Here is a 22,383-nt window from a genome sequence, read left to right as displayed (position 1 = left end):
CTACCCCCTGAAGTTTCTCCTAATGTTTTGTTAGTCTTTAAAGTGCTAGCAGACTTTTTGTTGTTTTTTAAGTTCATCAGAAAACAAAAGGCGATCCTAACTGGTGGATAACATGCAAACGCAGAGTTGGAAACCGGGCAGGACTGTATGACCGGGACGCCATTGCTCGAACGTCAGGCCATACAGATGCCTTGATTGCACTTCAAAGGCGGACCGATTTGCCACACGCCTGCTGCTTGTTTTGGAGACTCAGACTAACAGAGCGAGCCCAAGGGCAGTGACACCTCACAGCTGCAGTGTCCTTCCGCTTCAGCTGCTGCTCTGCCCCGCTCGCTCCCCAGGAAGCTTCCCTCCCACTTTGTTCCCCGGCGGCCTCTCCCGCGCCTGGCCCCTGGACTCCGTGTCCCTCGGCTGGGGCAGGGCAGAGACATCCCCTAGTGAAGCCTCGTTTGACGTCGGCACCGCGGCTCGAGGCAGCCATGGGGGCCCTGCTGCAGCTGGCCCAGGAGGGGGAGCGGCTGCTCTACTGGGGGGCCGGAGCCCTCACTCTGCTCTTCACGCTGGTGGCAGCCTTCACGTGCCGCCTGCTGCTGGCTTACCTCGGCAAATGGAAGGCGCTGAAGCCGATCCCGGGGCTCAGCCCCTGCTACCCTCTGCTGGGAAACGCGCTGCTCTTCGAGCGCAACGGGGAAGGTAACTGGGCCCGGACACCGCTGGGCCGTTCTTATTGTAAAGGCTTCCCAAGCTGCAAACAAAAACAAAGGCGATTAATACTCAGCATCCTGTTGCATGTCTACTCGAGACAAAACAGAAAGGCAGCATCCCCGGAACTCTGCCACCACAAGCCAAGCCTCCCTCAGAAACCTCTGGCATGTGGAGTATTCCCCGCGCCCGCTATTGCCGATGAGTTTATAATTTGATGATAGTTTGTTTCAAGAAAACAAGCTCTTACTTCTGAAGTCCTGTTTCTTCTAAATGATTGAGCGCTGCTCTGTCCCCATTGCCAAGCCTTCCTATTGTGTTAGTTTCTCTTTTGTTGCCGGAATAATAATAAAGTACCGCAGCAGACAGCTGTGTTACCTTCAGCTCTCCCTGAACGTAACCTTAAACTTGGATTAATTGTTTTGTTTTTTACCATCTCTTTCCTCGTTGATTTCAAGTATTTGTAACTTTCAAGCGTTCACATGGAAGTTTGCCTTTTTCAGAAGCCACATTTCCATCCTTGTAGGCTTTGAACGCCACTTCTTGCTTTCAGTGCATCCATTGGTTAGCTCACATTTAAAAACAATTGCCTAGGTACATATTTTCCCCTTTATTGTAAGACAAAGAAGTCTTACTAAAGCACTGGGCAATTATATAATTAGATGAGTCTCTTACATACATAAGAATTGCTGTTTCAGAACATATTTTCAGTGTGAGCAGTGTTTACTCAGAACTGGAACAGTTCCACATCTGGTGTTACCAGTGCATTCATTTTCTCCTCTGATTTTCAAGACAAGAGTTCTTAGTTCTTTTTTCTGCTTTGAGTTTTTGTATGCACCTACATTGGGATAAGGTGTTGAAGTTATTTGTGCCTTTGTGAACAGTAAGGGTATGTCTACACTAGCCCCCTAGTTCAAACTAGGGAGGCTAATGTAGGCATTCAAAGTTGCAAATCAAGCCCGGGATTTAAATATCCTGCACTTGATTTGCATCTTCCCGGCAGGTTGCCATTTTTTGAAATTTACAAGTTTGGACTAACTGCCCACATCTCTCTTTAATTTTTCCTTTCCATTTAGATTGCAGGATTCCTGTGTCTATACAGTGCTTATCACATTAAGGCCACAAATCTTGACTGGGATAATCAAAATAATAATTAGATGCATACTTGCTTTGTCACAGTAGCAAAACTAACTTCCAGTGAACTCATGAATTGATCAATTAATTATAAAAGTTCTGGTTTTGGCCCATTCAAACTGATTTTTCTCTGTACAGATTTCTTTAAACAAATAATAAACAACTTAGAAGAATTCAGGAAACTACCGCTGCTAAAACTTTGGATAGGACCATTGCCTTTTGTGGTTTTATATCATCCGGAAACTGTGGAGGTGAGTAATCCCATCTCATGTTTAATTGATTTGCTTGTACAAGTCATACAAATTATGACAGTTATTCCTTTATTTGAGATTTGGTATTGCTTTATCTCCAGCATTTACAGTAAACATTGAAAGTGGCTGGTCATGAAGCACAAATGCCAGTCACTAAACTTCTTGGCTACGTCTACACTGGCATGATTTTCCAGAAATGCTTTTAACGGAAAAGTTTTCCGTTAAAAGCATTTTCGGAAATCTCATCTAGATTGGCAGGACGCTTTTCTGCAAAAGCACTTTTTGCGGAAAAGCGTCCGTGGCCAATCTAGACGCGCTTTTCCGCAAAAAAGCATCGATCACCATTTTCGCAATCAGGGCTTTTTTGCGGAAAACAAATCTCTGCTGTCTACACTGGCCCTTTTGTGCAAAAGTTTTTCGGAAAAAGACTTTTGCCCGAACAGGAGCAGCATAGTATTTCCGCAAAAACACTGACAATCGTACATGAGATCGTCAGTTTTTTTGCAGAAATTCAAGCAGCCAGTGTAGACAGCTGGCAAGTTTTTCCGGAAAAGCAGCTGCTTTTCCGGAAAAAGTGGCCAGTCTAGACACAGCCCTTGATTGGGTCTAGAGCAGGGGTTGGCAATGTATGGCACGTGTGCCATAAGTGGCATGCAAGATGATTTTTTGGGGCACGTGCAGCATGGCATCGGGGCCGTACGGCCCGGCAAGCGGAGCGGGCGGCATGACCCTGCACTGCTCGCGGCGTCCCTGCCGAGTGCAGCTCCTGGGAGTCAAAGGGTTAACATCTATGTCCCCCTGCTACAGGCTCTGCCTCCTGCTCTGAGAATGGGGCAGGGTTCGGGGTGCTCCACAGATTGGGGTGGCATGGCTGATCGCATGCTGCTGCTGCCTCTGTAGGGGGCCAGGGCCTGGGCTAAGTTGCAGCTGCTCCCCATGGGTGGGGGACCCTTCCCCAGCATCCCACTGTGTCCGGCTGGGGACTGGAGACAGATTTGGGCAGCCCTGGGCTCTGCCTGTCCCAGCCCTGGAGCTGCAGCCTGCAGGTGAGGGTCAAGCTCTGGGCAAAGGGCTGGGCTGGGCTGGGCAGGGAAGGGACACTGCCCCCCTGACCACTCCTCGCCCCAGCGCTACTCTCAGGGACTGCGAGTCCTAGTGCTGCTGCCCTGCTGGTGTGTGCGCTGGGGACACAGGGATGTGGGGGCAGGACTCTGGTGAAGGAGGATGCAGGGGCAGGATGGGAGAGGGCGGGGCTTGCACTGAGGGGCATGGGGAAAGTTAAATTTTGGCATTCCACTTCTGAAAGGTTGCCAACCCCTGGTCTAGAGCTTAGGTATGCTAGTCACCCTCTCCAGCTTCTCCTCCTTCATTCCCTATCTGCCTTTGTGCAGGTTCTTTGTATCTCTAGGGCTTCAGGGGAGCACAGAGACTGTATGCCAGATGCTCCTCCCAGGGGTATGTTGCACTAGAAAAATAACAAATTTATCCCTGTCTGTTCAATTGAGACACAGTACCCTGGTGTTTTCACTGCAGAGGTGTGAGTACAATCCTCTTCACTCCTTCACTATGGCATTTTGCAAATAGCGTCGCTAACCCTGAATGGTTTGTAGTTCTTTGGAGATAAATGCAAAATTTCTTTCTCTGTGTCTTGACACTTATTAGAAATACTTCTGTTATTCTCAATTAAGTGATAGAAAATGTTTATCCAGGTTTTGGACTGTGGAAAACCTTGAACTTTGTATTATCAGCATAACAGGTTCCAAATGCCGATAGTATGTTAATGATCCACTAGTTTAAAATGTCATTAGTGTTGTGCTGTCATCTTTGATGTGTGTTTATTTTTTAAAAAGTGTTTTAATTAAAGCCATAGGCACTATTTTGTGTAATTTAGAGTAGCCATAAGGGAGTGCTGGTCAGTTGTCTCTTCTGCCACTGATTATTAGGACATTTTGTTTATGTATTTCAGTGTAGTTGAATGAGCTGCTTGGCTTTTGTGGACTCTTCTCCTATATTGGTTTGGAGAACTGGTGCAACTTGATAGTCTGAGTTTGTATTGACTTGTGCTTTATTTTCTCCCTGTTGAAATCAGCCCTTTATGCAGGATTCAAAATGTACACAAATTTGATTTAGCTGCTGGAAGCATAGCACCTTTAATGTGCATCCCAGGTTGAGTAGACAGATATGTGTAGGTTCCACTTACGCTAATTTGCTAAAAATAGCAGCGTGGACTCTGCTAACCACTCAAACTCAGACCCAGGTGCCCATGGCTGCAAGCTCACGTGGCCGCCTGAATCTGAGCATGCCTGGGGTTGTCAGTTTTGGTTGGATCATGTATTCCTGTGGGTTTTGTTACATGTCAGTCTTTAGTTAAAGTTTATTCTTTAGTTCCTGGAGACTCTAGGGCAATCATGGTGGAGGGTTGGCAGTCCTAACTGAAATGAGCAGAGCTAGTGGCTGTTCTACTTGGACATGGTACTCTAATGTTTTCTGCAAGGTATAATGGTTTGACAGGAAATTCTATGAGCTGAAATCCATGGAATTTTAAACCTCTCACATGGATTGTGACCCACATAGAGGAGAATGGAGCTCTGAAGCCTTCTCCATTCAACTCCCCAGTAAAAAGCCTAGGTAAACAGATAGCATCTGTCTTTTTGAGCAGCTAGTAAAGGCTGAGAGCAGAAATGGACCCAAAATACGTGAATAGGGCCTGACTAAGCGAAGGGCACCAGCAAAATTCTTATAAAAGTCTACCAGCCCAACTAAATATCCATTAGACTGACAAAATGACTCCCTTATGCTTAATAAGTGTCTGTGTTTATGCCCCTGCCCTTTCCCTAGAGAGCAACACATTTTTTGCCTCTGAAAAGAATCCTCCCTGCCAACTTGTGGTTTTTTTCTCTCTCAGATGATCTCCCCTGTCTTGGGAAGACATTGCTGTCTTGGCATATCCTTCCAACCAAGTATTAAGTTTTTCTTCATAACTCGAAGGGCTAGAAACTTAACTTCAAAAATGAAAGCTTAGATTCTGCACAAGATGGTGACAGGTGAAAGACTCCTATTGGGGAAAAGTTTAGATGTATCACTTAAATAATTATATTCTGTATCTCACATTTAATATTACTGTTGGGAAGATGTACTTTTAGCAATCATATAAGAGAGACAGAACCTCAGTGGCAGATTAGGGGGGCAATCCAAATATCCAGTTTACTTTTGGCCTGGGAGATTGACATCCTTTTATCATGCTCATTCATACTATTGACTGTTACAGTCCATTGGAATATTTTTCTGGCTTTACAGTGTAGTATCAATGTGATATATTTTTATTGTGATAAACATTTCCCTGTTAATCTATGGGTTGTAAATTTAAGTGAGCCATGTAAAGCAATCTCTGAGGCTACGTCTACACTGGCACGTTCTCACACAAAAACTCTTTTGTGGAAGAGTTCTTCTGCAAAAACTCTTCCAGAAGAGAGCGTCTACACTAGCATGTGCTTTTGTGCAAGAGCTGTGCTTTTGCGCAAGAGCATCCATGCCAGCGTAGACGCTCTCTTCTGCAAGAAAGGTCTGATGGTCATTTTAACCATAGGGCTTTCTTGTGCAAGAAATTCATGTTGCCTGTCTACACTGGCCTCTTCTGGAAGAGCTCTTGCACAAGAGGGCTTATTCCTGAGCGGGAGCATCAGAGTTCTGGTGCAAGAAGCCCTGATTTTACACGTTAGAATGTCAGTTTATTTGCACAAGAACACGTGGCCAGTGTAGACAGGCAGCAAGTTTTTGTGCAAGAGTGGCTGCTTTTGCGCGAGATTGCACCAGTGTAGACACAGCCTCAGTGTAAATGAATGTTCAAGCTTATGGGAGAGCAATCATAGCTTTAAACATATATTGTAAATGTCCTCATCCTAGTAGGGATGTGAAAGTGTAACTGTAAATGGTTAACTATGAGTCTGGGCTCATTGGTTACTGTTCACGGTTACACGCAGGCTCCTGGAACACACGAGGAGCTGTCTTCACTCTGCACTGCTGCCTCTGCATATAACTGAAACAGAGACAGCAGCGTGGGGAGGCAGGCGGGAGCGAGTATGAGCAGGGAACCAGCTGAAAAGCTGGCTCCCAGCATACACTGGCTCCTGGGGAGCCGACTGCCACCTGAGTGCAACTGTGTAAACCCTGAAATTTTCAGTGGTTACATGGTTACCTAATTACATTCATTTTAACATCCCTACAGTCTTCAAAAAAGAGTGAATATACAGTACCACCAACTTCCTTTTTAAAAGACATATTTCCTCTCTGTCTTTTGTCCTACTGATAGGTTCTTCTGAACAGTTCAAAGCACATAGAAAAATCTTTTCCATACAAATTTCTACAACCATGGCTTGGCACAGGACTTCTAACAAGGTATAGTAATATACAGGGCTCGCCAAGCGGTGGTGAGCCCCGCTCGCTAGCTGCGTGGTTTGGTGCCGTTCTGCGTTCTGCGCATGCACAGATCGTTCTGCGCATGTACAGATCGTTCTGCGCTGGCTCTTCCAAGTCGTAATCTACTCGGCACAGGTGAATAGATTACATTAATTGTCGAGCCCTGGTAATATATAAATAGTCATGTACATTCAATATTATGCAAAGTTTAATTCTAAGTTATAATGTATATTTACTGAAAAAACTTAAAAACAATGAATACTTAGAGGCTAACAAAAAACATAGATGGTATCATGAGCTTTCGTGGGCACAACCCACTTCTTTAGATGAATGGAGTAAGGGGTCCAGGGTACAAATAAATAGCAGATAAAGTGGGGAGATGGGAAGGGAAAGAGCAGGAAAAAATAGAAAAAAATATTATCAATTAGAGTGTCTGTGTTAAATGAGGCTTATAGAGTGCGCTATAAGTACTCGGTGCTTAGCTTTTTATATCATTAGGGTGTGGAATGTAGCACCTCGATTACAGGTGTCAAACTTGTAAATGAAACCAAGTTCTGCATCTTCTCTCTCCAGCTGGTTTTTTAAATTGCTTTGTAATATATAGTCACTTTTAGATCCATTAATGAATGCCTGGCAAGCTAAAATGTTTCCCAACAGGTTTCTGTGTGTTACCATTTCAAATCTGATTTGTGTCCATTAGTTCTTTGTCATAGTGATTGTCCAGTTTGGCCAATATACATGGCAGAGGGGCGTTGCTGACACTTGATGGCATATATCACATTAGTGGTTGTGCAGTTGTATGAGCCTCTGATGTGATGGCTTATGTGGTTAGGTCCTGTAATGATGTCGCTTGTATAGATGTATGGACAGAGTTAGCACCTGAGTAGATTGCAGGGATGGGTTCCTGGGTAAGTATGATGGAGGTGTGCTGCATGGTTGCTGGAAAGAATTTGCTTCAGGTTAGGAGGTTGTCTGTAATTGAGGATTGGCTTGTCCCCCAAGGCCTGTGAGAGTGAGGGGTGATTTTCCAGGACAGGTTGTAGATTGTTAATAATGTGCTGGAGGAGTTTAAGTTGGGGGCTATAGGTGATGATCAGTGGTGTTTGGTTGTTTTCTTTGTTGGGCCTAGCTTGAAGGACCTGATGCCTGGGTACTCGCTTGGCTCTGTCAATCTGTTTTTTAATTTCCCTGGGTGGCTATTTAAATTTTAAAAATTCCTGATATTGATCCTGTATATGTTTGTCTCTGTCTGTGGGATTGGAGCAAATCCGATTGTATTTTAGGGTCTACCTATAAACAATTGATTGCGAAATGTGTTTTGGATGGAAGCTAGAGGCATGTAGACAAGTGTAGCAGTTGGTAGGTTTCTGGTATAAGGTGGTGGAAATGTGGCCATCGTGTCATTGTACTGTAGTGTCAATGAAGTAGATCTCTTGTATGGACTGGTCCAGGCTAAGGTTGATGGTGGGATGGAAGTTGTTAAGATTAGGGATGTAATAATGTAGTCGATTAACCAATAAGCAAAGCCACTTGCCAGTAAATTTTTTAGCAGGCTGGCCAGCAGCCTGGCTCAGTCCTCGCTTGAAATGGGTCCAGGACCTACCCCTGCTTCAGCTCTGCATTTAAAATGTATTAGGAGCCAAGCAGGCAGGCAGCCTGGCTCAGTTCTTGCCCACACTAGGTCTTGGAGCTCAGACCCCACCCTGGACAGGGGCTCCTGTGACCCCACACTGCTACCTCTTTATCAGAGGCAGCAGCACAGAGCAGCAAGCAGCCGGTCCACAAGGGGAGCTGGTTTTTAAACTGGCTCCCCTTGCAGACCAGATCCCACCTGGCATCCTGCACTGCAGCCTCAGGAGTGAGGCTGGAGCTCATGGGCTGTTGGCACCACCCCTGGGGATTTTAGAATAGTTGGCTAACTGATAAGAATTCTTGAAGTTACTCAACTATTTAATTAACTGATATTTAACATCTCTGGTTGAGATCCCTATGGAATTCTTCAAGGGTCTCCTTCCTGTGGGTCCATATGATGAATACGTCATCAATGTAGCATAAGGGTGCAGGGGTTGAGAGTTGAGGTAATGTTTTTTGAGTCAGCCATAAAGATGTTGGCATATTGTGGGCCCATGTGGGTGTCCATGCCTGTGCCACTGACTTAGAGATATAAATTGTTCCCAAATTGGAAATAGTTGTGGGTGAGGACAAAGGCACAGAGTTCAATTACCAGGTGTGCAGTGTCATCATCATGGATAGTGTTCCTGACAGCCAGTAATCCATCATCATATGGAATGTTGGTTTAAAGGGCTCCTACATCCTTGGTGGCCAGGATGGTATTTTCAGGAAGGTTACTGATGTTCTCTAGTTTCCTCAGGAAGTTGTTTTTGGTGTCTCAAAGGTAGCATTTGTTAGTGTGATCAGAGGAGAGAATCCTGTAGAATCTGATGTTGGTGAGTTGTCTGGCAGTCTCCTGTTCATAAACTGTTCTGTTCATGATGACTACAGTACCCCCTTTGTCAGCCTCTTTGATTATAATATTAGAATTGTTTCTGAGGCTGTGTACAGCATTGTGTTCTGCATGGCTGAGGTTATATGTCACATGTTGTATACTGGCTGAAGACTGGAATGGGACTTCAGAGCAATTGATGTAACAACTCAAATGCACTAAGCTCGGGTTTTCATAGCTGATAGAAAAGGTTTAATTCAACAAAAGAATATCCATCTGTTATAATCTACCAAAACAAATATTATCCTCGCACAAATGACACATGTACTCTTATTGATCTAGCCCTCAGCTATGCTCACTTAGCTTCATGAACTTCAAGGTCAGCCATGTGCCTCTGTGAGTCAAACTCAGGCCTGTTTGTGCTCTTGACCCATACTGGCTACTGGTTTGAAAAGGATTCACATTTCAAACTGACTTAGTTGAGTTGACCCTGGCAGCCTGGCTATGTGGGTACAGCCTCATACCTAGACTTGGACTACTTAAAAACGGAATCCAGGGTGGTCTAAAAAGACACCAACTGAGAGGTACTGTGGTAGGCCCCTGAGTTCTGATTCATGTATAAACAATGTGGGTGACTTGCCTGGATGGCAGAGTCACTGAAAAACCAGCTGAGACACTACCAACAGGGGCCTACGGAACTGAAAGATTGCAGACACAAGGGGCGTTCACAAGAAGTGGGTGTCACACCATTACATGTTGCCTTTGTTATGGATGCTAACATTTCTGTTCTATGCACAACACTGTATGGAATGGGTACATGCTGCTGCATGGTTCCAAATACAGCCCCCGCCCCACTGCTCAACCATAACCAGTAAGCCTCACCCATTAACCATTCGCATCCCTAAGAAGAACCCAGATCTTCTGACTCCTAATCCAGTATCTAATTGGCTGGATCACAGTATTGAGCACTATTATTGACCACAGTATTGAACACTATTATTGAGAACAGTATTGAGCACTATTGTATAGGGAAATGGAAGAGGAGAATCCTTCCCCAACGGTCAAAGCTGCAAAGTAGCTCCTTCACGACCACTGTAACATTGCTTTCATTTTTAAGGCCTTTTGTACTTTGAAGCAAACTAGATCTCATTTCTACCCAAGGTATCTGCATTCAGCACCCAGCTCACGTTTGTGAAGCAGACTCTGAGCACCTTGCCAGTTATCAGATTTATATCAGGATTATGATTCATTTTATCATTAAGTTGTCTTCCTTTATGCTCTTAGAACTATGGTAAAAAGCTGTGTTATCCAGAAAGCTCTATAAATGTGCATTTCTAATCTTCTAAAAACCAGGCTTTCGATGTTCAATTGGTGTCGGACCTGCAGGCCCCGTACTTGGCTCCATGTTGCTCCCCAGAAGCAGCAACGTGACTCTGCTGCTCCTAGGTGAAGGAATGGCCACCAGGTTCCATGCACTATTCCCACCCCAACCCAGATGCTTGCTCCAGAGCTCCCATTGGCCAGGAACCACGGCTAATGGGAGCTGCATGGGAGCATTGCCTAGGAGCAGAGATAGCACACAGAGCTGCCTAGCCATGTCACCATCTTGGAGCAGCAGGGATATGTTGCCGCTTGCAGAAAGTTGCCCAAGATGAGTGCTGCCTGGATCCAGCACCCCAAAGCTCCTCCTGCACCCAAATTCCCTCTCCAAGCCTGAAACATGTACCCCTTCCCAAACTCCAACCCATTGGCTCCAGGCTGGAGCCCACTCCACTAGACATCTCAGCAGAGGAGGAGATAGAGTAGGCCTGGCTCACCTCAGAATGAGCGATATGACTTGGGAGGCTGGAATCAAGCATCGTGAAGGAGCTTCATGGGAGGAGGGAGATTATTGAGCTCACTGCAATGGAAACAATTACTTTCAGGGAAGAGGGACCACAGAAATGTATTTTTCACCAACATCTGTCCCATCACCTTAACAGCTCTGTGGGAGATTAATCCTCTTCTCCGAGTAACATTTGATAGATGATACTGATGCAGTATTATCATGCTCTAACTATCCCTAATTCCCTCTTTTTTACATAGGGGAAATACTCATAAACAGAAGTTGTTCTCATAAGACTGAAGACCGGCTTAGCTGGGGCTGGGATGCTAAATATTTAACAAGGGTCTTTTTCTTTACCCTTGTGACCCACTTCCATCCCAAGTGCCTCCTCAATGTCAGCCTTTAACATTTAACTTATGGTAACATTGTGCACAGTATTTGTCTTGCAGCAGCTACAGTTTGCACCATGCTGTTAGCAGCACTGTATGGTTAGAGTTTAGTAGCAAAATGTACTTCCACTTTGCCCCTTGCAGTGGTGCTGGCTGTAACTATTGACATTAATTTATGTATGGAAAATGTTACAAGTCATGAGAGCCACTCTTTACTGTCATCACTGAAGATGGACTGACCAAGACTACTTTGTCCACTGGCAACATTTGAAAGTATTAGCTGTGAGAATCTATATCAGGCCTGTACGCAAGGGGGTGCAAAGGACACGAACCCAACCCCCCACCACCTTCATGCTCCATCGTGGGGCTGATTTCAGCCAACCTAGGGAAGGCAGAGGCAGTGTATTGCCCCAGCCTCCCTCCCCTGTATTCTGTCCGGCTGGGGGAAAGCAGGGAGACATGCTGCCCGAGCATCCCTCCCCTATGCTCTGGCTGGTTGGGGGGAAAGTAGGGAGGTGTGTTCCTTCCTCACCCTGGAGTGAGGCTGGGGTGGGGCTGGACCATGGGGGTTGGATGCAACCACCAGCCCCTCCCACAGTACCTCCACCACCCCAAAATTCCTATGTATGGGCCTGCATGTACCAGTTGTATCTACTCTAATGCCAAGAATTGTACTCACTAAGCACTTTATTATTTCCTTTGCGATGAGCTGTTTAAACTTAATTTCAAACTTTTTATTTTGTAGCACTGGAGATAAGTGGCGTTCCAGAAGGAAAATGATAACTCCCACATTCCACTTCTCAATCTTAGCTGATTTTCTTGAAGTTATGAATGAACAAACCAATATTTTGGTTGATAAACTTGAAAAGCATGTTGACAAAGAGCCATTTGATTGCTTTCTAGACATCACTCTCTGTGCCCTTGATATAATCTGTGGTAAGTCCTAGTGTTTATTCAATAGTTGCTATAAAACTTCTGTAAAAGATAAGGAAACTACAGCTGTACACAGTGTTTCAGCTTCATTGTTTTGAGTTACATGACAAAAAGCCCACGAGCACTGGATCCTGTGGAGCTTCCTGCCTCCTCCCTCTCTTGTGCTGCTGCCTCTTACAGAGAGGCAGCAGCACAGCAGGGGCAGGTGAAGCCAATACACATCAGAAATGGCTTTCAAGCTAGCTCCTGCAGAGCTGCCTGTCCCCTGTGCTGCTGCCTCTTCATCACAGGCAGATGCACAGGGAGAGGGGAAACAGGTAGCTCCTCAGGAGCCGGTGCTTATGGGGAACCAGCTTTTAAAAGGAGAGCCAGTGCTCGTGGAGAGCCTCTTTAAAAGCTGGCTCCCTATGAGCACCGGCTCCCACTTCCCCAACACATGTAAACTTGTAACTGCTAAATAATCCAGTGATTACACATTCACACAAATACACGTTAGTTAACGTCCCTAATGCCAGGACATGAGAAAAATGTAAATGGCTGTAATGCTTGCATGTAACACATATAGTGTATTGTCAATGTACTTATGGCTCTTTTACCAGTTAGTCTGTTCATAATAAATCTCTTACCTTTTTTTCTAGAAACTGCGATGGGCAAGAATGTTGGTGCGCAGAACAATAGGGATTCTGAATATGTCCGTGCTATTTATAAGTAAGTCTAGATTTTTCAAGTGATGTATGAACAGGGTGCAGTTGCAAATAGTGCTTCCACAGCTTACATTGTCTGGACTAGTCACCATGGTTCCTGGAGTTGGGACACTGAATCTATATGGGGCCCAACTCACTTATGATATGCATCTTGTATAAACATTTATATAGTGCAAAGTGAGTGTGAAATGGCGTCAGATTAGAATGGCAAAGTTTTGCACTCATTATGCATTAGTGTAAAAGACTACAGGAGATGCAGCACAACAGTGACATGAGAATAATTTACATCACACCATATTAACGTAAAGGGTCATTAAAGTGTGTCTAGCGATCATTTATTTTCATTCCATGGGCCCTTTTTACTGACAGTAAAGGGGCCTCACTGACAATAAAAGTCAAACCACATGGATCTATATCAATTATATTTGTTACAAGCTTGTATTGGTTATATGATCATTTGTTTTGGAACTGACCCTATTGTAAATGTAAATGCAGATTAATGTTATGGATTTCAGTAGAGTTACTCCAGCTTGACATTAGTGTGACCGAGAGAAAAATTTAGCTGTAGGTTACTTTTTCAGAGTGACAAACTTCTTTAATTATTACTGCTTTTAAACGGGAAGTAGATTTTACCAAACAGAAGATTTCTATAACAAAAAATGTGAAAAGTATTATCGGTGGTACTGAGCTTTATAATTAATTGAAAGTGGATTGATAGCATTCCAAAAGACTAGACAAAATGATTTGTGTCTTCAACATCAGGTAGTACTTGAATCATCCTGTCCAAGATCAGGAAATATAGACCCTATTTGATGCTTGTGGACATGTTGTGAAAGTTTTTAGAAATAAATATGACAATGCTGGTTTTTTACCCTAGAATGAGTGATCTCATTCATCATCGACAGAAGTCTCCTTGGCTTTGGTCTGACTTGATGTATCCTATGTTCCAAGAAGGAAGAGAACATGCTAGAAGCCTCAAGATCCTTCATAGTTTTACTGACAATGTAACCTATTGTTCCTCTTTCTATTTTTTTCCCATCAGTGGAGAGAAATGCTGTAAAAAATTTAGAGATGTCTGATTGTGAATGGGGTTCACCTATTAGGAACACCCCCTTTTCTGAGATACATATATAATAGGGGAACTGAATGATTATGATATTCAGTCCCTAAAGAAATGCCCTGAAGTGGAGACATACCGTGCCTTAGAACTTATTGCTTGACTTTTGGTTTTAGCCAATGGATAACCCTAACATGGTACAGTAAAACTCCATTAGTCCGGCATCCAATGCTCCGGGACTCCTGATGGTCCGGCAACATCAGGAACCCGGAAGTGCTGGGGCAGCTGGACAGGCTTCCACCATTCAGATGCTGCTGAAACTGACCAGCAGCTGAATCGGGGAAGCCGGGAGCAGAGCAGCTGGGGTGCTGCTGGGTTGGTCTGGTAGCGCTGCCCCTCGGGGCTGTGGGACCAACCCGGCAGCACCCCAGCTGCTCTTGGGGACACCTGGGGCAGAGCAGCTGGAGTGCTGCCGGGTTGGTCCCGCAGCGCCAAAGGACGGCTGCCCGAGGGTCAGCGCTACGGGACCAACCGGGCAATACCCCAGATGCTCTGTCCCAGGCGTCCCCAAGAGCAGCTGGAGTGCTGCTGGGTTGGTGCCGTAGCACCGCCCCTCAGCGCTGCGGGACCAACCCGGCAGCACCCCAGCTGCTCTATTGCAGGCATCCCCGATTCAGCTGCTGCTGAAACTGACCAGCAGCGGCTGAATCAGGGACTCCTGGGACAGAGCCTGACTATTGTAAGGGGGGGCTATGAGGGGTCTGGGGTGCATCCCCTCCCACCCCACTCCAGACCCCTCATAGCCCCCCCTTCTGATAGTCCGGCATATCTGATAATCCGGAACCCTCTGGGTCCTAAAGGTGCCGGATTATTGGAAGTTTACTGTATGTGGTATTCTAACATTGCTTACTTTAGACATGGTATTGAGCCAGCATGGCCTTAAAAACACAGATTCTACATGAATCACAGCCATGGCTTGTGCATACACAGTGTTCCATAGAAAAACAAATACTAAAGGAAATACTAAGGGGGTCAGTAGAGATGCCACTTCCTATCACCAACCAGTGAATAGTATGGAGTCAGAGATAAAGTCATTTTTAAAATATCTGTGATAAAAGGTATTTTAAGAACATGGGTCCAGTGGCCACACTTAGATTGTGGAATCAAAACTGGAAAAATAATATAATGATTTATTTATATCTAAGGTTATTACAGAAAAAGCCTGTGAAATAAATAACACCGCACAACATAAAAATGACTATGATGACAACTGTGGACAAAGTGGGCCCAAAAGGAGACGGGCTTTTCTTGATATGCTTCTCACTACAACTGATGATGAAGGGAACAAACTGAGCTACATGGATATTCGAGAGGAAGTAGATACTTTCATGTTTGAGGTACTTCCAACTAAACTGAGTGGTCCCACTCTCTTCCTATACTGCATCTCTCTATGCTTCTGATAGCTTTTGCCAATTGTCTTTGGACCCTTTCCATGACACTCATATTGGTTGTGACATGGGATGACTGGAAATGATCACATTGGGCTTGATTCCCTGCTGTATTGCTCTGGCTTCTTGCTGGTGTACTTGTGTTGTTCTCATGGCAGTGGAATTAATTGTACCATGGTTGCTATGACTCTGTGCATAATTCCATCTGATTAAAATTATACTTGCTTTACTGAATTCTGTTAGTAAACATTCTCTTGTTTTTCCTTAGCATATAGTATGTGAATGGATTGGTTTCTTATTTGTAATACAGGCAGTCCCCTACTTACGCGGATCCGACTTATGTCGGATCCGCAGTTACGAACGGGGCTTTTCTCGCCCCGGAGGACATGGACTGCAGACCAGGAAGACGCGGAGCAAAGCCGTGGAGGGGCTCCGGCAGCGGAGCAAAGCCTCGGGGGAAGCCGGCAGTGGGGCAGCCCAGACGTGCCGCGGCTGTCCCTCTGCCGGCATCCTCAGAGGCTTTGCTCCCCGTCTCCCTGGTCTGCTGGTCTCCAGCAGACCAGGGAGACGGGGAGCAAAGCCGCAGAGGACCCGGGGCGGGACTGTGGTGCGTCTTGGTCCGCCGCCCGCGTCTTCCTGGTCTGCTGGGGGGGCGAGGGGCGCAGCTAGTACGCCCCCCCCCAGCAGACTAGGCTTTTCTCCGGATGCCTGTGGCAGAGCAGCTGGGGCGCTGCCGGTTGGTCCCGCAGCGCCGCTCTGGGCGCTACTGGAGCAACCCAGCAGCACCCCAGCTGCTCTGCCCCAGGCGTCCTGATTCAGCCGTTGCTGGTCAGTTTCAGCAGCGGCTGAATCAGGACGCCTGGGGCAGAGCAGCTGGGGTGCTGCTGGGTTGCTCCAGTAGCGCCAAGGAGCGGCGCTACTGGACCAACCCAGCAGCACCCCAGCTGCTCTGCCCCAGGCGTCCCCAAGTCAGCCGCTGCTGAAACTGACCAGCGGCTGACTACAGGAAGCCCGAGGCAGAGTTACTCTGCCCCGGGCTTCCTGGAATCAGCTGCTGATCAGTTTCAGCAGCAGCTGACTTGGGGACGCTTGGGGTTCTTAAGTTGAATCTGTATGTAAGTCGGAACTGGAGGTCAGTTTCAGCAGCGGCTGAATCTGGATGCCAGTTTCGACTTACATACAGATTCAACTTAAGAACAAACCTACAGTCCCTATCTTGTACGTAACCCGGGGACTGCCTGTATATCAATTTAGCAAAATTAAACTGTTTTGCCCTCTTCTGGTACATGATGGTAATACAGTATATTTTAACATGGGATAGTAATGATTGATAATGAGTAACTAACCAGAGGGGTTTACTTCCATTTCATTGTAAAGTGGCAAAGAAAGGCAAATTTCCTTCCAACAGTTGACAGAGGAAAAAAAATGACTTCAAGATTGATATAGAGTTGTGATGATTGTGGCTGTCTAGAGAGATTTAGTGGGTCAACAAGTTTATGCTGCAAGGAAGCAATAGCAAACCTCTTCCTCAGAGGATGAATGCAGAGAAAGACCCTTCACTCAGTCAGAATAGCTAAGTAATTGAAGATGAAGGCAAAGGGAATTCTGTTTGTTAAATGTTCTGATTTGTTTCAATTTGTTTTTTAACCGTAGGCTATGTGTATGCTAAGAGGTTTTTCTGGAATACGTCCAGGGAACGCATCTGCTCGTCCACTTTTTTTAGTAGAAGAGCAGACATGCTCTTTCAGAAGCTCTGTCTTCCTCCTCCCATGAGGAGGAAAGGCTCTTCCAAAAGAGGAGGCTTTTCCAAAATTTGGCCCAGTGTAGATCGGCCAAATTTCGGAAAAACCTCTTCTGAAGCAATTTGCGTACCTTTTTCCAATAGATCATAGTTGAGTAGACATAGCCTTAGTCTCCATGGGTATGTCTACACTACCCTCCTCATTCGAACTAGAAGGGTAATGTAGGCATACCGCACTTGCAAATGAAGCCCGGGATTTGAATTTCCTGGGCTTCATTTGCATAAAGCCGACTGGCGCCATTTTTAAATGCCGGCAGTTCGAACCCCGTGCCGCGCGGCTACACGCGGCACGGAGTAGCTAGTTCGGATTAGGCTTCCTAATCCGAACTAGCTGTACTCCTCATTCCATGAGGAGTACAGCTAGTTCGGATTAGGAAGCCTAATCCGAACTAGCTACTCCGTGCCGCGTGTAGCCGCGCGGCACGGGGTTCGAACTGCCGGCTTTATGCAAATGAAGCCCGGGAAATTCAAATCCCGGGCTTCATTTGCATGTGCGGTATGCCTACATTACCCTCCTAGTTCGAATTAGGAGGGTAGTGTAGACATACCCCATCTTATTACAAAACTGGTTATTTCCTGTTCAGTCTTGGGTACCAAATTTTTGCATAAATTCATATATTCTTACTTTTTCTTCTATATCTGCACAGTTAAGCTGTACCAGTGTTCCCTCTTAACTGCACGGCAGCACAGCTTCACAGGTGATTAATCAGCCCTGCGCAGCCAGAGGCTCAGGGCTCCTTAGAAGGAATGCTGAGCTGTAGCATTATGATAGCCATAATTCTTTGTATATATTTATTTTCATATGCATGAGGATAATGCAGATCTGAACATCTGAGTAAATCTGTACCTCCAGGGACACGATACAACCGCTGCGGCTATGAACTGGGCCATCTACTTACTTGGTTGTCATCCTGAAGCCCAGAAAAAAGTTCACAAAGAATTGGATGAAGTGTTTGGTATGTCTCTACTCTTTCCTTGGATGTGGGCTTAATTTTGTTTGTACAATATATGGTATATTTGTATACTTACTTTTGTGTAGAGATTTTAAAAGGCAAATAAACCACTGTAGTGTACGTGCTGTAACACTTTTGTGGAGAAAGAGATATCAGTAGGAGTTGGTTTGATGCTAAGAGGTTTGTGACAGCTTGTTGTACTGTACTTAGATTTTATAGTTTTTCAGGCAGGTATCATCTCTTTATTACATGTTTGAATAGTGCCTTGTACAGTGGGATCCCAGTCCAGGCTCTTCAATGCCACCTGAAACCCATAAGTACAGTGGTGGAGTTATAGTTTTGTCAACATTTAAGATAGCTGTGAACCTATTAATATAGCTTATGTATTTCATCTGATCAGAAGAGTTGTTTCTCACACCCCATTGTAATTCTGATCAGGTGACTCTGACGGGCCTGTCACAATGGAGGACTTGAAAAAACTTCATTATCTTGAGTGTGTTGTTAAAGAAGCCCTTCGTCTCTTCCCTTCAGTTCCATTCTTTGCCCGCACCACAAGTGTAGATTGCCATATGAGTAAGTAGCTCTCAGCCTTTTGTGTGTATATATAGTTTTGTGTGCATTTATCATTAAAGGTTTGATAAATACCTTCTCCATCAAGGTGTTGCATAAGTAAATAATTGGTTTTGAGCTTTGTATCCTTTTAGAGAAGGCCTCTCGTTTCACTGGCATATTGATACTGTTTTTGCAGGAGGATTTAAGATACCAAAAGCAACAGAGGTAATCGTCGTTCCTTATGTGCTACACAGAGAACCAGAGATTTTCCCAGACCCAGAAGAATTCAGGCCTGAGCGATTCTTCCCTGAGAATTCTAGGGGAAGGCACCCGTATGCATATGTGCCTTTCTCTGCTGGTCCCAGAAACTGTATTGGTATGTAGTAAGTGTAATAGGTCCCATCTTTGGTTATTTTCTTACCACTTAGGTGATGTGCCTTGGCTGTAGTATTCACTACAGAGACTATGAATTTGAATAGAGATTTCAGATCTCTGTGGCTGAAAACTGTAGTAAAGCAATTTTTACATTATTACAATCACACCTTTTTTTTTTCTTCCCATGGGGATCTTTAGAGTCCACATTACCTCCAATTTATTATTTTTCTCCTTATTGAGACATAGTTCAGTTCTGCTCAAGAGGGCTGGGCACATCCTCCAAAGTCCAGAATCCCTCAAAGATATAATGAGAACTCATGAGGGAATAACATGAACTCTTCCTTTGGATATGTTTGCTGGCTATACAGTGATCCCAATCAATGATCCCAACCCGCAGGCTCTGGGAAAATGTAAAAACCCTCTTTATTAAAACGTATAAGTTGTTCAGAAATGGGCTGCTGGTTTGCCTGTGTTTGTGTCTCTAAAGCACCTGACACAGCTATGAGCATTCATTGGTCTGATCTCATTTCATTTTAGGATTTTATTTCATTTGGAATGGGTCAGTCTTCATGACAGAAGTACTGCTATGGGCAGTGCTCTCAGTAGGGGCTGGTGAGATTCTTCTGTGAGGAGTGCAGTTTTATAGTACACATTCTTGGGAATCCAAATATTAAGTGAATCTAACATATAAAAAAAAAACCTCTAAGATTATTTCTTTATTCTTGATCTTGGTGTGTTGAAAAATGATTTAATGTATTATACCTAGACTAATTAATTACTGCTTCTAAAGCTCCCAAAGAAGTCTGGGTACTTTGTAGACATAAAGATTCCTGCCTAGAGATTTGGCAGTCTGAATAGGAGAGTGTACAGAAAAGGGATTGAGGGAAGGGCAAGAGATAGCACAACTTAAATCCACCCCTTTTTCGAGTTAAAGCTTTGGCTAAGGGCTTGTCTATACTAGAAATGCTATGGCAACACAGCTGTAGAGGTTCAATGAAGATACTGTGTATGCTGATGGAAAGGACTCTCTCCTCAGCATAGGTAATCCATGTCCCTGAGAGGCTGAAGTTTGGTTGATGGAAGGGAATTCTTCTGTTAACTAGCACTGTCTATGTGGGGGGTAGGTTGGTAGAGCTATGTCTCTTCAGACAAGGGTGTGTGGATTTTTCATACCCTGAGACATAGCTACACTGGTATACATTTCTAGTGTATACCAGGGCTAATTGCGTGGTCTGTGACCCATGTCAATTTGCTTAGTTCAATTTTTTTTCCCCTCCTCTTTTGTCTTAAACATTTAGGGTGTGTCTATGCTACATCCCTCTTTCGACAGAGGGATGTAAATTAGACACTTCGAAATTGCAAATGAAGCTGGGATTTGAATTTCCCGTGCTTCATTTGCATAATCACGTCATGGCACTCTTTCAAAAAAGCGTTATTTCAAAAGTGAAACCACAGTCTAGATGCAATTCTTTTAAAAAAGAAGCCTTTTTCAAAAGAACCGTGTCTAGACAACAGTTTCACTTTCAAAATACCCTTTTTCGAAAGAGCACCATGATGCAATTATGCAAATGAAGTGTGGGATATTTAAATCCCCGCTTCATTTGCACTTTGGATCTGCCTAATTTACATCTCTCTTTCAAAAGAAGGATGAACTTTAGACATGCCCTTAATTGTCTGCCTAATTCCTCCTCCTCCTATCACACCAACACACTCTATTTTTAGGATTTAAAAAAAAAAATCTGTCACTTTTCCTGTTGTGTATATACATCCATTCAACCTTGAATTGGGCCCACATTGGTTTTATAATCTGTGACATCAGATGCACAGTTATTCCCATGCTGCATTTTATTGGAAATCTATGAAGTATAATTATGAGCGCTGTTTAATATTAAACTACTACTGTTTTTGTTTCAATTTAACCTGAAGGCCAGCGCTTTGCACAGATGGAAGAGAAAGCTGTTCTAGCCATCATCCTACGGCACTTTTGGGTGGAAACGAGTCAAAAGCGAGAAGAGCTTGGACTTGTGGGAGAACTAATTCTTCGCCCAAGTAAGGGCATCTGGATCCAACTGAAAAAGAGAAGATAGCGTGTGTCATGAAAAAACTCATACGAATTTTAGCTCCTAAAACGTGCTCAGCGGTATCATATAGCACACTCTGATCACAATTTTTTATAGAATTGTAATATATCAAAATATTTCAGAATCTCTAAGCCTTTTATAATAGAAATATTTAACTCGGGATGTAATTTTTCCCTCCCATTCAGGTGGTGTAATGTCTCAAAGTAACATTGACATTTGAACTTGTATTGTTACTAGCCATTGTCTTGGCATTTTACATCACTTTCTCTGAGATGACCATTCATGTTGCTCCATGAAATGGTCAGCTGGCTGACTTCTCACTCTTGAGAAAAAGTTACTAAGGTGTAGGACATGCTCAGCTTCCACTCTCCATGGGTAGGAGTATGGAGGTGTCCTTCTAACCATAGTCTCTTAATTGCCAACCCAAGGTGCTGTTATAGTATCCATTAGAATATTTTTGGTGTATGAGTTTCTAGCTTATGTGAGGGAAATTAGACAGCTGCTATTCTCAAGTGGAATTGTGGTAAGCTAAATATAGAAGACTTTCTGTGAATTGGGAGATCCTTGCAAACAATGAAGCAGATCCTCAGATGGTGTAAATCAGCTTATCTCTGGGGACTTCTATGGAGCTGTGCAGGTTTACTTAAGATGAGGATATAAACCATGATTATGTTTGCTTGTTTTTTGGCAAATTCATTCAGCAATTTGTCATGTGCTAAACAAACTCATGTCTCTATTGTGGCACTGAACTTCTCCTGGCTTCAGTAGGGCTGCACTAGACCAAGACGGGAGAATTTGTCAAATAACTTCCAGTGTGCCTATTGAAGGGAAAGAAATATTTTCCAAAATGTGTGCGCTCTTTGAATGTTATTGTGGCCTTGATTGTTGGAATAATTCATCATGTAATATAATAAGTTCAGCTAGCAATTGATTCTCACTGAGATTCATGTACATCTCTGCACTTTAAAAGATTGTAACCCTTTATAAAGAATATCAAACATATCCAATTATTAGAAGTTTTCCTTGTTCAGTTTCTGTTTCTGGTACTTTGCTCATGTAGCAGTCCTCGCCACATGAGCCACTTTCCTTAGGATACAGCAAATACTAAGGTAGTGTGAAGCGTAAGCTGGTACTGGAGAAGAAAGTGGAAGTGCTGTATCTGCCTGGCTTGTGCACAATATGAGAAGTGTGGTCACCAGCACAAATAATCTACCTATTTAGCATGCAGGGCCAAAATCTGTTGCGATACCAAGGTCCTGTGGAAAAACAAGTATGTTAAGCATGTGATTAAAGCCTGGATCAGACTTACAGCTGCATGA

At 44.3% G+C, this 22,383-nt stretch overlaps 1 protein-coding gene across 2 annotated transcripts; it reads left to right on the top strand.

Moving 5' to 3' along the window:
• The first annotated feature begins 213 nt into the window (after positions 1-213).
• On the top strand, positions 214-22,066 carry LOC102455815 (cytochrome P450 4V2). 2 transcript variants are annotated; one of them, XM_006128455.5, is made up of 11 exons: positions 241-693; positions 1,975-2,087; positions 6,397-6,482; positions 11,906-12,096; positions 12,732-12,801; positions 13,675-13,801; positions 15,060-15,251; positions 17,957-18,059; positions 18,495-18,629; positions 18,805-18,984; positions 20,910-22,066. In XM_006128455.5, exons 1-11 carry the CDS (start codon positions 480-482, stop codon positions 21,068-21,070), a joined length of 1,572 nt encoding a protein of 523 aa, XP_006128517.3. In that variant the 5' UTR covers positions 241-479; the 3' UTR covers positions 21,071-22,066. The 2 variants fall into 2 exon arrangements, with proteins under 2 accessions (XP_006128518.3, XP_006128517.3); XM_006128456.5 differs by lacking the exon at positions 18,805-18,984 and having other exon boundaries at positions 214-693.
• Positions 22,067-22,383: the final 317 nt, after the last annotated feature.

The sequence above is a fragment of the Pelodiscus sinensis genome, chromosome 4 (genome assembly GCF_052426305.1).
Source record: "Pelodiscus sinensis isolate ZL-2025 chromosome 4, ASM5242630v1, whole genome shotgun sequence".
Classification (NCBI taxonomy): Eukaryota; Metazoa; Chordata; order Testudines; family Trionychidae; genus Pelodiscus; species Pelodiscus sinensis.
Note: the sequence above shows the minus strand (reverse complement) of the source record. Positions and strands in the feature narration are given on the sequence as shown.

Coding starts and splice junctions, on each gene's coding strand:
- LOC102455815 (XM_006128455.5), top strand. CDS start 480: ATGGGGGCCCTGCTGCAGCTGGCCCAGGAGGGGGAGCGGCTGCTCTAC. Junction 6,483..11,905: donor GGCACAGGACTTCTAACAAG/GTATAGTAATAT, acceptor TTTATTTTGTAG/CACTGGAGATAAGTGGCGTT. Junction 18,630..18,804: donor AAGTGTAGATTGCCATATGA/GTAAGTAGCTCT, acceptor CTGTTTTTGCAG/GAGGATTTAAGATACCAAAA.